The following is an 11,936-nucleotide window of genomic DNA, read 5'->3' on the forward strand; positions in this document are numbered from 1 at the left end:
TCCGTTGGGACGACTGGCGCCGCCGCTGCCAAACCGGCGTGTGTGTCTGCCATCGGGCGACGTGATTGAGGGCGACGGGGCGTTGCGGACGCCGAAGATGTACCACCCGTCGTGGGTGTGGACTGAGCGAGAGAGTGCCTTGCCGTTTGAGTCGCCTTTGCGCTACATAATGCGTGCTTTATCTCTCGACCGGGTTACGCGGCACGAGGCTTACTCGGCCAGCGGTAAGCGGTTGATGATGTTGATGCCATCAGAGTTGACTCGTTTGCGGATGGAGCGGTTGGTGACCGACTACTTTGCCGGTCGCGAGGAGTTGTTCATCACCATGTTCGACAAGTTCTTCCAGGCGAATATGGGTGAGTTGAGCAGCAAAAACAACGACTTGGTGTCTGGCGATGTGACGTTGTACCCGTTCCCGAACAACGGCTTCTCAAGTATGGTTACGACGGGCGCGAAGGGCAGCAAGGTCAACTTCGCCATGATTTGTGGCATGCTCTCGCAGCAGTCGCTAGAGGGAAAGCGCGTGCCTTTGATGATTTCGGGTAAGACGCATCCCGCTTTCGGTCGTTGGGATTTGGGCGCCCGAGCTGGCGGCCTCATTACGGACCGCTATTTGACGGGCTTGCGACCACCGGATTACTTCTTCCATTGCATGGCGGGTCGTGAGGGACTCGTGGACACGGCGGTCAAGACGGCGCGTTCAGGTTATTTACAGCGCTGCGTCATCAAGAGTTTGGAAGGCATGATTGTGAGCTACGACGGCTCAGTGCGTGAAGGAGATGGCTCAATCGTCCAGTTCCTCTACGGCGAGGACGGTGCCGATGTATGTCGCATGACCTACCTCCACAACCTGAAAGACTTACTGGCGAACCCGGCGGTGGTGCAGGCCAAATTTGCGTCCGAAGAAAAGTTGGATTCAGACGTGCTTAAACAGCGTCTGGGCGCATTGGAGACCGCCCTCAAAAGTCGGGCAAAGGCCCAGACCGCGCACCGCGAAGACGACTACGACCCGCATTTCAACACGCCACTCACCGCCAAGTTTCCGCCCCTCCTTTATCCGGGCAGCGTCTCAGAGTGGTTTGAACAGGCAGCTGAGACCCAGGTCGCCAAGGCGGTCGAAGACCAACGCATCCGGGAACCGCTCGTCAAACAAGGGCTGTTGCGGTCCAAAGATTTGAAACACAAATCATACTTCGCCAAACCCGACGGCTCCATGACGGCCCTCGGCCGCGTGCTGCGGCTCAAGTACCGCCAGGCCTTAGCAGAGCCCGGCGACGCCGTGGGTTGTTTAGCCGCACAGTCCATGGGCGAGCCGGCCACGCAAATGACCCTGAACACCTTCCACTTGGCTGGACACGGTGCAGCCAATGTGACGCTTGGTATTCCGCGGCTCCGCGAAATTTTGCAGACGGCCGGTGCTGCCTCCACGCCTGTCCTCTACCTGCCCGTCCGGGGTGACGACCAAGAAACCCGCTCAGCTAACTGCCAGAAACTGCTACTCGGTTTCCGTAAAATCATGCTCACTGACGTCATCAACGCCGTCGGTGTCGAAGCCAACGTCTACGCACAACCCTTCCGGAACGGCGCTGTCGGAGGCTGCAGCGAGTTTGAGACCGCCTATGCACGTCACGAACCGCGCTACGGAGACGGATTGCTGCGCAAGTACTGGGGCTACGAATGCACCATCCAATTCGAGAATCTCGAACACTTCTGCAAAGTCGTACCGAAGTACACGCCTCAGAAACTGGTCAACTTCACCATCAACCGTGTCGTCAAGGAGCTCCTCAAAACCGTCAATAAGCTTATGGCCATCTACTCCACCAAGGCCAGCGAAGAGATGTGGGACTCTGACGAAGACGAACTCAGCCTGGCTGCCGAAAAATTCATATTTGAACGCAACCTACGCACCATCCAGGACAAAAAGAAGGCGCTCAAAGAAACCTTCCGCGCCGCCGGTATCGGCTTCGGCGCCGCCGCCGGCAACGATCGAGATGGCGGCGAGTCTGCTGTGGACCTCGACCTCCTCGCTGCCGGCGATACCGGTACCATCTATCGCAAGGGCGCACGCAAACTGCGCGGAGACGACGTCGAGGAGGCCGACGACGAAATGGGCGACGCCGAATTTGACACCGACATCTCCAACGACGACTCCGAAGATGACCTCACAGACCCCAACGGCTCCGACGGCGAGATCCTCGACGACGAGGAAGAGCCAGCACCCGAGACGACCGCCGACGCGGAACAATCTGCAGCGGAACAGTCTGGTGCTGAACAGACGGCCGCAGACGAAGACATGGAGGACGAAGTCCTGACGGAGGAAGAACGGAAACGCCTGCGTAGAGAAGAGAAACGGCGCCTTAAGCGCATGGCCAAACTCGACGATATAGAACCTGATCGGCTCGAGGAGGAAGCGCTCTGGTCGGAAGGCGAAGGAGCTGGCTTCCGCTCTAAGCACCTCCCGCCGGAGGCCTCGAGGTACCTGGAGTCGATCAAGGTGTGTCGCAAGACCTGGCGCATCGTCATCAAGTGGGGCTGGCCTGTGGAACGATGTCCCAGACGGATCGAATTCATGCCCTCCCTCACCAGGATTATCACCAAACAAGTGCTCCAAAACACTCCCGGCGTCGCCAACCCCCACGTAGTCACCAAGCAAGACACTCACACCAAGGGTGTCGACTGCGAAGTCCAGTGCGAAGGCTCCAACTTGGAGTGGGTGAGTCAGCTCTCCAGCCAGTGCGTGGACCACACGCGCATCGGCACCAACGATATTCGGTCCATCTTCCGGTTCTATGGAGTGGAAGCCGGCAGAGCATCCATCATCCGCGAACTCGCTTCGGTCTTCGGCGTCTACGGCATCACCGTCGACTTCCGGCATCTCTCCCTCATCGCGGACGCCATGACGCACTCTGGCGAATTCCGGGCCTTCAGCAGACTCGGGATGAGCCACCACCCCAGCCCGCTTCTCCAAATGAGCTTCGAAACCTCCATCAAGTTCCTTACCGAAGGTGTCGAACGGGGCGCCATCGACAACTTGCGATGCCCCTCAGGTGCAATCGTCGTCGGGCGCAACACAAATGTCGGCACCGGGCTCTCCAGACCCCTGACCCGCCTACCCGCTCAAATACGCATTTAAGTTTTTCGCCGCAAAGCTCAACTTTTGCGTACTATATAATTTGTGAAAATTCGCGTGTGTGTGCACACGCGCGTGCTCACTTATTTAGCTCTCACCCCTGTGGTGTTCTCATCTGTTCAATGGCATCGCCTGTCTCTGCCCAATGGCCTCCATCACCTGTCGTTCTTGGGTGGTCGTCTACTTGCTACTGAGAGCCTTGCGCAATTTCTCCTGGAGAGACTGTACCTCGTCATTGAGTCTTTTATTTTCGATTTTCAGTTCATTGTTTTGCGTAGTCAAGATCATGTTCTGAGTTTTGGTTTTGTCTGCTTCGGCTTGGAGAGTTCGTATGGTCTCGTCTTTCTCCCGGAGGCATTTGTCGACTGGCGCGGTTTGGGTTGTAGTTTGCATGAGCAAGGCTGTACCGCCGGCAGTGTCCATGTCAAGTACAGTTTGTTCGTGGCCGTGTTTGAACGCAGTCTGATTCATTTTGGTGAAGGTTCTTTCATCTAGTTCGGTTTTGAGACGTTGACACTCCTTGCGGAGTTTACTCTCCCGCCCAATAATGGTTTCCATCTCCCGGTTGGTGCGGTCGAGCTTGGTCTGCAACTCGTCCACATTGGCCTTATACATCTCGAGCTCCTTGTTCCGAATGGTAGTCATCGTCTCGAGCTGTCGCGAAGGCGAAGTACCTTCTGTGCGCTGCTTAGCTTGAAGCGCCGTCATTTTCTTGTTGATGAAATCGCGGTCTGCCGTCAGCTCTTCGCACTTCCGCGTCAAAGATTCCACTCGGCCTCGCAACATATCAACTTCCTTGGCTCTTTCATTCAACATGCGGTCATAATCATGAAAATCTAAGCAGACCATTAATCACACACATCAATACATGAAAGAAAGACATGAGTCAACGCACCGGATGCAGAAACGAAATACATGCAACTACAAGCAAGCAGGTTAGCGGCTTACTGTCAGTGTCTTTGATTGTTACTGTATTCAGGTCATTCAGGTGCTGCGCCACCTTTTGGGTGTTCATCACGGGTTCCTGTGCTGGGTGGTGACTAGTGTTGAGGAGCAGCTCCTGCAGTTGTTGGTCTTTCTCATTAAGTCTTCTCTGCAGCTCGTTAAGCTTTATTCTGTGTCCCTCCATTTCCTTCAAGTAGGCTTCACTCTTCGCCTGGCTTTCCTTTAGTTGGCTTTGGAGCTGTTTGTAGTCTGCAGTATTCACCTGTCGCGACGGGTCATGTCGCGGCGGATCGTGTTTGGAGAGGGAGCCCAAGTCGATGCTGCCAGCACTTGTCCGTACGCTACGGCTGAGAGTTTGGCTCACGTGTCTGTTGAGGGTTTCCATGTCTACTTGGTTGCTCATGATCTCGTGTATCAGACTTTGGTAGGACTGCAGTGTTTCGTTTATATCCCTTTCGAGCGAGTCACGTTCCAGCACGGCGTTCTTCTTTTCCTTCTCCATCGTGTGTGCATACTCCAGTGAGGCAACGGCTTGCATCGCCATCAATTCCAGTACCAGCAACAGGTCCACGTCGGTCGCCACAAAGGTCCCCGTGTCTCCGGCCCCCCCCTGCTGGTCCGACGCTTGGTGTGTGTTACGCAAGACTTGTTCCATCAAAACCGAAAATTCAGTCGTCTTCAACGCTTGGAAAATTCGTACTGCCAGTACAATGGTATCGCGCTGTCTTTGCGACATTGTCATTAATCTGTAAACTCCTTGCCCAGAACTCGCATTCCCCGAATACCTATTCCCGCTGCTCGACAGTGCCGAAGCTCCCGACATGTCTAAAGTAAATATTGTACAGTCATTCAAGTCTACACGCGCCATCGTGAAACTTGACTGGATCTCCCGCGTGCAGAGTTCTTCTGTGCCATCGCGCAATGTTACGAAGTCCGGACGCACCACCAAATTCAATTTGCGCGACGATACATCACACCTGCACATGCACACCTAGATCGCACACCCTCTGTCGTTGTGTTCTGTATGCTTGCCCTGTGTCGTCGTGTCGTGTGTCGAAATATCATCAGATCCATCTCCCCGCATTGTAGCTTACAGGTCTACCGAGAAGCTCGCTTGTTTGTTTCCCAGGTAGCTGAGAAGGCTCTGTTTCATGCTGACGTCCATGTCGAACGGCCCGACCTCCACAAAGGCCGTGCCAAGGTTCGCCGACCGTTGTGGCGTTATAGCGGCTTTGATCACACAACCGGCGTCGTCTGCCGTAATAGGGCATGAGTTACCTGTGACTTTGATGTCTCCGAGCAGAATACCGTTGTAGGCTCGGCTCCATTCGACTGATACGGGTAGCGACTGGGACTTATACTTCGCGGTGATGACGATGGCGCCGCCGAGTTCGTCACAGGTCTGGTCCACAGCCATTTGTCTACCACCGATGAGCCAGTCAGTTTGGATTTCGAACTCCGCATTGCCCCAAATCCGAGGTCTGAACTTGTCCGTTTTTTTGAATGGTATGTTGGTAGAGATTTGCACCGGGGACTCAGTCTGTTGGTCTTCGCATGTCTTGAGACCAGTGGTCAATACTTCTTTCAGGGTAGTTCTAGCTTTGGAGTGTAGTTGCTGTAAACTTTTTTGGACATTTTGAGTGACCATTTATTATTTAAAAAACAATGCAGGAACACCCACGAGAATACTACCTACAGGACTCTGGCCGGCTGGAGGTGGTCAACAGGGGTGACTACATACCTTCCAGCCTGACGCTGGAGGAGAAAGTCGAGAGGGCCCTGTTGGTTAGCGAGGAATGCATCCAGCCTGAAGAGCTCAGAACCCTGTTCGAAAAAAAAAATGTTCCTGTGTGCTACGATGGATTTGAACCGTCGGGTCGTATGCACATTGCGCAGGGTATCATGAAATGCATCAACGTGAACAGACTCACTTCTTGCGGCTGTGTCTTCGTGTTTTGGGTCGCCGACTGGTTTGGAATGCTTAACGGAAAAATGGGCGGTGACTTAAACAAGATACGTAAAGTCGGTGAGTATTTCATCCACGTCTGGAGGGCGGCGGGCATGGACCTGACTAATGTGCGTTTTATCTGGACGTCAGAGGAAATCAACCGAGACCCCGATGGCTATTGGATCCGCGTTATGGATATATGTAGACATAACTCCATCTCGAGAATGAAACGTTGCGGACAGATCATGGGTCGTGCGGAAGGGGATGACCAACCCGCTGCTCAGATCCTTTACCCAGCCATGCAATGCTCCGACATCTTCTACATCGGTGCAGACATCTGTCAACTTGGCATGGACCAGAGGAAGGTCAATATCCTAGCCAGGGAATATGCCGACACCTACAACAAGAACTACAATAAATATCAGAAGCAGACCAAAAAGAGTAATGATGACAATAATGATGCTGCCTCCCCGCAGTCAGCTGCACAGTCCAATATGTACAAGTATCGACTCCGGAAGCCGGTTATCCTCTCGCATCATATGCTCCCGGGTCTCCTCCAAGGCCAGGCCAAAATGTCCAAGTCGGACCCCGATAGCGCGATATTTATGGAGGACTCGGAAGACGATGTTAGACGAAAGATCAAGAAGGCCTACTGTCCTCCAGGCGTTGTGGAAGAGAACCCTTGCGTTTCTTACGTTAAGTTGATTGTACTTCCGAAACTTAACCGGTTCGTCATCACCTCAAAGGCGGAATCTGAGGAACGCGAGAAGGTCTATGACACTTACGAGAAGTTCGAAGAAGACTATCTCACTGGAGCCATCCACCCAGGAGACCTCAAACAAGCACTCACCAATGCCCTCAATGACATACTCCAACCCATTCGAGACCATTTTGTTAACGACCCGGAAGCGAAGAAGCTTCTTGAAGAAATTCGGTCGTTTAAGGTCACGAATTAATAAACGAATATCGGTACTTTCGTACCTGCTATCAACTCTATACACAACCCACATCTATACATACCCGGGCATCCTGTGCCCGTGCATCCTGTGCCCGTGTACAAAGCAGCGGGGCTAATTATTTTGTATGGGCTTAGTTCCTTTTTTTGGTAGAAGAGGTTATGTATGTTTTGGGTGATTTCAATGACCGAGTGATTTTAGATTGTGATGAGGAGAGTCTAGGCATGGATGGTACAGTGACAGCCATCCGGCGGAAACTGGATTTGAAGTATATTGACCGGGTGATGTCAGGTCGAGGTCTGTGTGTTATGATTAACCAAATTCTACAAGTGGAGCCAATGCCCATCCTGGGTCCCAATGATGGCCGCACGTGCTATCGAGTGGTGGCCGAAGTCATCCTCTTCAAACCCCTACCCCGAGAAGTCCTACTGGCCACCATCATCTCGGGCGACGCACTCGGACTACGACTCAGTACTGGTTTTTTCCAAGACATACGCATTCCAGCCCACATGCTTCCCACCAACTCCAAATTGTAAGCACTCCACCTGGCGAACCTGTAGGTAACCCCTAGCTCACTCGTCTCGGTGCTTAAGCGGTTATGCCACATTGATGTCCCACTTAAGCACCGAGGCGGGTCCAACAATCATTTTCACTTTGTTGTAGTGACGAGGGAGAAGGTCAGTGGAAATGGGTGGTTGAGGGAGTAGACCGCAACCAAGACCTCTACTTTGAGATCGGTGCTCTGTGTCGGTTCCGCGTTGTCGACTTGGTTTTCAGCAACGACAAAAAAGATGACAGCGTCCCCATGCTGCTTATTGGCACCGTGAACGACTCTGGACTGGGGCTGGATATATGGTGGGTCTAACCCGACGACGTCAGACCTAACCCATAGTCGGATCTAGTCCAAGTCTCAGGACCGTGCCTGTCTACTTTCAGTGGCTAATCCGGAGGTCACAGCCGCGACCTACCTAGATTGGGACTGTGTTCGTGAAAAGCCAGGAATGTTCGCGATATTGCTTTGCCCTATTGCTCTCGGCCTGGTGCCGGATGCCCTGTCAATCAATGCCTCGGACCTGGTCGCCCTGCGAAATTCTCCGACTGGAGGGGGGGCTCGGGTCGCCGAAGTTTACCCTGGAAACCACCCCCGCTCTTCCGCCAACGCTTCCGCCAACGCTTCCGCCAACGGCTACGGCAACGGTTCGGTTAATGCTCGCTCGACTAACAGTATAGCCGCCGTCTATCCGGCAATCTTGGGGAGCGCACCGCGAGATGAAGTTGCTGGTGTGTTACCACCGGGATCGGACCTGCTGAATTCATGGCTCACGGACCGGCTGTCGCAAAATTGGAGAAAGGACCTTGCCGACTACGTGGTTCAGAGAACGTTCTTGCCGTCAACGGCTGTGCTTTCGGCATCTACTCTGGCCGCATCCTCAGCTATGACTCCAGCACCTTTGGGCTCCGCTTCGTTGGAAGCTGGGGACGCCGCAAGGGCGTTGAACACTGCAGGGGACCCTGCAAGGGCGTTGGACACTGCACGAGAGTACCAAAGGATAGTGAACGACTTTCAGCTGGATACCCAGAAAGAGAATGAGCAGGAGAATGGCCAAGAGGATAGGGAGCAGAGCGACGATTGGTGGGACACCACTGGTTCGGGAGAGAAGTCTCAGTCGCTACAGTCTTTTGTATCTTTGGATGAAGAGGAGGCTGAGAGTCAAGAGACCTTGGAGCTGCCGCTGGACGCCTCTGCGTATTTTGGAGAGGGCTCTGGTCTGGTTGCAGGGGAGGCAAGTGATACGTTTGTGCAAGAGCTGCTGAAGCTGATGGCCTCGAACACAAGCATCAACTTTTCCCCAGGTACACTGGGTAGCAGCTTTCTCAACACACTGTCCAACACGATTCCGCAATTCGCTCTACAAGCGGCAAACCGGAATAGAGAAAACAGAAATGAAAAAAATAGAGACAACAGAAACCTGCGCAAACCCAACAGGAAAGCTACCGACAACTTTCTTCAAGATAACTGGGCCATGGACGCCCACAATGTCTTCCCTTCCAGATACCAAGACACCCTGCCAGATAGTGACAACCCTCTTTTGATTGTTCGTGTCAATCCCGCACGCAGTCAGAGCTACACGCTCTCCGTATACAGAGACGGATCTGTGGTACACAGCTAGACCACCGCGTGGTAGTCTACAAGATTTCACCGGTACGCTGGATCTATCCAGAACTAGGCGCCTCCAGAACTTGTTCTGCCCCTTATGAGTAGCTCTACCCTTTGTGAGTTCCACCTGCAGTGGATTTTATCGACAACAACAACAATGATCCACGGCGAGTTCCCATGGTAAGTTCTTTCTGGCGTGGGTGGGCTGCTTCGATAGATAGTGAGTTCTCTCGACAGCGAGTTCTGTTCACGCGATGCAGGTGGGCTGCTCTTTTTTGACAATAAACTTACGCCTAACAACTAACTAACGCCCATCAGCGCTGGGTAACGGGATTCGGCCGTCTCTCTTCGCTCTTGTCCCTTATTTCTGACCACACGCACCCGTCCCTTGCCAGACGGGCGCGTACCTTATCCGGCGGGCGCGTACCTTATCCGACGGGTGCGTGCCCTGGTGCTGAGGTTGTAGTGGATCGAAGTGGTGTAGCCTGTCAAGCATATGTCATTGTTGATCAATGTGGTACAAAAAAGGTCCTATGCGGCATGTCAGAAGAAACCTCCCGTGGCGGGATTGAATTCCATGGAGTAGGGTGCGTTGTGGAGTGCGACGTTGCCGGATTGGTCGCAGGGTTCCTGTTTAACGTCTCGCAAGAGCAGTGCGGGTTCTTCAAGGTTGTCTGGGGCGTGCGCTGAAGCGTGGTAGTGGTTTGGAGCTGAAGCAAATTCGTTTGCAAACGCGTGTGCGCTGCCGAAATCATTTGAGCCCAGGTCGGAAACTTGGGTGAATCCGCTGGATGTGAGTGCTTCTGTGAAGGTGGCGGCGTTGAAAATATCATTGTGCGGCCCGGTACCGAAACTCTGCTGCAGTAGCTGGCTAACCGCCTCCATTGTTCGCCGTGCGTCGTCATTGCTCATTTCGCCATTTTCATCCGTCATTATAGTTTCCCCATTCAACAAATTGAACGGCAATCGCACCTGGTGCTGGCCACTGCTACTGCCGCCCTCGCTTGGTGATACATCACCCTCCAACCGCTTCTTCACGCTGCCCTTACCATCCCGCTTCTCTTCCTGCGACCGACAAGCCGAGACCACCTGGTCCCACAAATTACATACAAACGCCATCCGACTCAATTGCTGCACCGTCGCATTCCGCAACTCCGAATACTTAAACCCGTGCTTCGCCAACAACTCATCCATCCGCGTCGCATGCTTGTCATGCAAACGCCGCAACTTCGCACGCAATGCCTCGCGACCATCCTTGCCCAACTTTATCTTCCGGTTCTCACTACAATCACAAACATGGGCGCTATGTCACTAGGGGAGTTTGCCCCTGCAGGGGGAGGGGGGCTCAAGGGGAGGGGGGGCTCAGGGGGGTGAGGAGGGCTCAGGGGATTGAGGGTTGGTGGACATACTCATATAGAATCCGTGAAATTTTCCCAGTCGGGTCGCGTTCTGTGACCATATATTCCTTGCGCACGTACTTCCGGAGTTGGGACTGGGTGGCTTTGAAACGGACGAAGGCTTCATGGGCTGGGCTGAGTTGACCGGTTTGGCGTTCGACCTTTATTCGAAGAGCGACGTCCCAAAGGTCCCACTGGTAGGCGAGTTGCAGCAGGACGGGCACGGAAGCACCTTGTAATTGGCGACCTTTGCAGCCCTTGACGTTGAGGCAGGCTCTGAGGAGTTCGCGACCGCCTTCGCCCAGGGGGAAGCTGACTTTGTCCTGGTATGGCACGATGAACCGCGCGAAACGGTCATCCTTCCGGAACTGCGAGATGTCGTTCAACTCCACCACCATTTCCTCCGTCAACTCCGGCCGGTTTACGACTTGACTGTCCTCTTTGAGAAACGCACCTTCGTCTGTGCCCGACTGAGCACTTCGCGACCGGCCTGACTCGCGACCGCCCGACTCGTGTCGGCTGCCCGACGAGCTCTGGCCGCCCGAGTAACGACTTTGGGTCGGCGCCAATTGTTGCGTCTGCGCCGGCTGCTGGCCCAGTGACTGACTCCCTACGAGGTCGTCGCCCTTTATGTACTGACCCGGCATGCCGTCCGCTCCGAGCATGGCGCTCGTGATGCTGGCCGTGTTGAGAGCCAGTGCACCTGGGACGGCCAGCGAGTCATCCAGACTATCTTCCAAGGTGGCGCGGTGGGCGGCGAAGCCGCCATGGGCGGCCAAGTCGTCGCCCTTAAGGTCCTGTGCGTTGTTTAGGAGCGAGTCGGCTAGGCCGGACGAGGCCAAGTCTGTGCTGTAGGATGGACCCAACTCCGGGCCACCCAAGTCGGGGCCTAGACTCAGGCCGCCCAAGTCAGGAGCTAAGTCGGGGGCACCCCCGCCCCCTCGGTGCTCGGGGAATATGTTCCAGGCCACTGCCGCCTCCCCCTCCTGGGCCGCGCCAAAGTATGAATATGGGTCGAACTGATTCAACAACCCTGAGGCCTCCGCCTGCTCCGCCGCTGTGCTCATGCTCGAAGGCGACACGTCTGAGGTCACACGACGTCGCCGCTTCTTCACCGGCGGCTGCCAAGGCTCCGCCGTCAATGGCGGAGGCGGCCCTTCGGCAAACGCGTCGTAATGCGGCAGGAAACCCGCGGCTTCGAACCGCGGGCCCGTGAATACCGGCTGGAACACACCGGGCGTACTCGATTCCGATTCTTTCATCTGCAAGACCCAACAAGGCGTTTCTGTCTCCCGGACCTCTTCACCTCTTCCAAAAAAAAAATCCCGCACACCCCGCAATTAAAAACTACGAACCCCCCCCCCCCCCCCCCCCCCCCCCCCCCCCCCCCCCCCCCCCCCCC

General features: G+C 54.7%; 7 protein-coding genes across 7 annotated transcripts; 4 read left to right on the forward strand and 3 right to left on the reverse strand.

Moving 5' to 3' along the window:
* Nucleotides 1–169: 169 nt before the first annotated feature.
* On the forward strand, nt 170–3,133 carry GNI_013320 (DNA-directed RNA polymerase; the record flags this gene model as incomplete). The annotated part of the gene is made up of 1 exon (XM_011130573.1): nt 170–3,133. One exon carries the CDS (start codon nt 170–172, stop codon nt 3,131–3,133), a length of 2,964 nt encoding a protein of 987 aa, XP_011128875.1.
* Nucleotides 3,134–3,310: 177 nt separating this feature from the next.
* Nucleotides 3,311–4,811, reverse strand: GNI_013330 (putative viral A-type inclusion protein; the record flags this gene model as incomplete). The annotated part of the gene is made up of 2 exons (XM_011130574.1): nt 3,311–3,966; nt 4,079–4,811. 2 exons carry the CDS (start codon nt 4,809–4,811, stop codon nt 3,311–3,313), a joined length of 1,389 nt encoding a protein of 462 aa, XP_011128876.1.
* A 354-nt stretch (nt 4,812–5,165) lies between these two features.
* On the reverse strand, nt 5,166–5,723 carry GNI_013340 (hypothetical protein; the record flags this gene model as incomplete). The annotated part of the gene is made up of 1 exon (XM_011130575.1): nt 5,166–5,723. The coding sequence occupies one exon, from the start codon at nt 5,721–5,723 to the stop codon at nt 5,166–5,168; it is 558 nt and encodes a 185-aa protein (XP_011128877.1).
* A 17-nt stretch (nt 5,724–5,740) lies between these two features.
* Nucleotides 5,741–6,979, forward strand: GNI_013350 (tyrosyl-tRNA synthetase; the record flags this gene model as incomplete). Its single annotated transcript, XM_011130576.1, has 1 exon — nt 5,741–6,979. The coding sequence occupies one exon, from the start codon at nt 5,741–5,743 to the stop codon at nt 6,977–6,979; it is 1,239 nt and encodes a 412-aa protein (XP_011128878.1).
* Nucleotides 6,980–7,140: 161 nt separating this feature from the next.
* GNI_013360 (DNA-directed RNA polymerase III subunit RPC8) lies at nt 7,141–7,844 on the forward strand (the record flags this gene model as incomplete). Its single annotated transcript, XM_011130577.1, has 2 exons — nt 7,141–7,511; nt 7,643–7,844. The coding sequence occupies 2 exons, from the start codon at nt 7,141–7,143 to the stop codon at nt 7,842–7,844; spliced, it is 573 nt and encodes a 190-aa protein (XP_011128879.1).
* Nucleotides 7,845–7,980: 136 nt separating this feature from the next.
* GNI_013370 (hypothetical protein) lies at nt 7,981–9,150 on the forward strand (the record flags this gene model as incomplete). Its single annotated transcript, XM_011130578.1, has 1 exon — nt 7,981–9,150. The coding sequence occupies one exon, from the start codon at nt 7,981–7,983 to the stop codon at nt 9,148–9,150; it is 1,170 nt and encodes a 389-aa protein (XP_011128880.1).
* Nucleotides 9,151–9,680: 530 nt separating this feature from the next.
* Nucleotides 9,681–11,601, reverse strand: GNI_013380 (hypothetical protein; the record flags this gene model as incomplete). Its single annotated transcript, XM_011130579.1, has 2 exons — nt 9,681–10,419; nt 10,547–11,601. The coding sequence occupies 2 exons, from the start codon at nt 11,599–11,601 to the stop codon at nt 9,681–9,683; spliced, it is 1,794 nt and encodes a 597-aa protein (XP_011128881.1).
* Nucleotides 11,602–11,936: the final 335 nt, after the last annotated feature.

Source organism: Gregarina niphandrodes (genome assembly GCF_000223845.1).
Source record: "Gregarina niphandrodes unplaced genomic scaffold scaffold00002, whole genome shotgun sequence".
NCBI lineage: Eukaryota > Apicomplexa > Conoidasida > Eugregarinorida > Gregarinidae > Gregarina > Gregarina niphandrodes.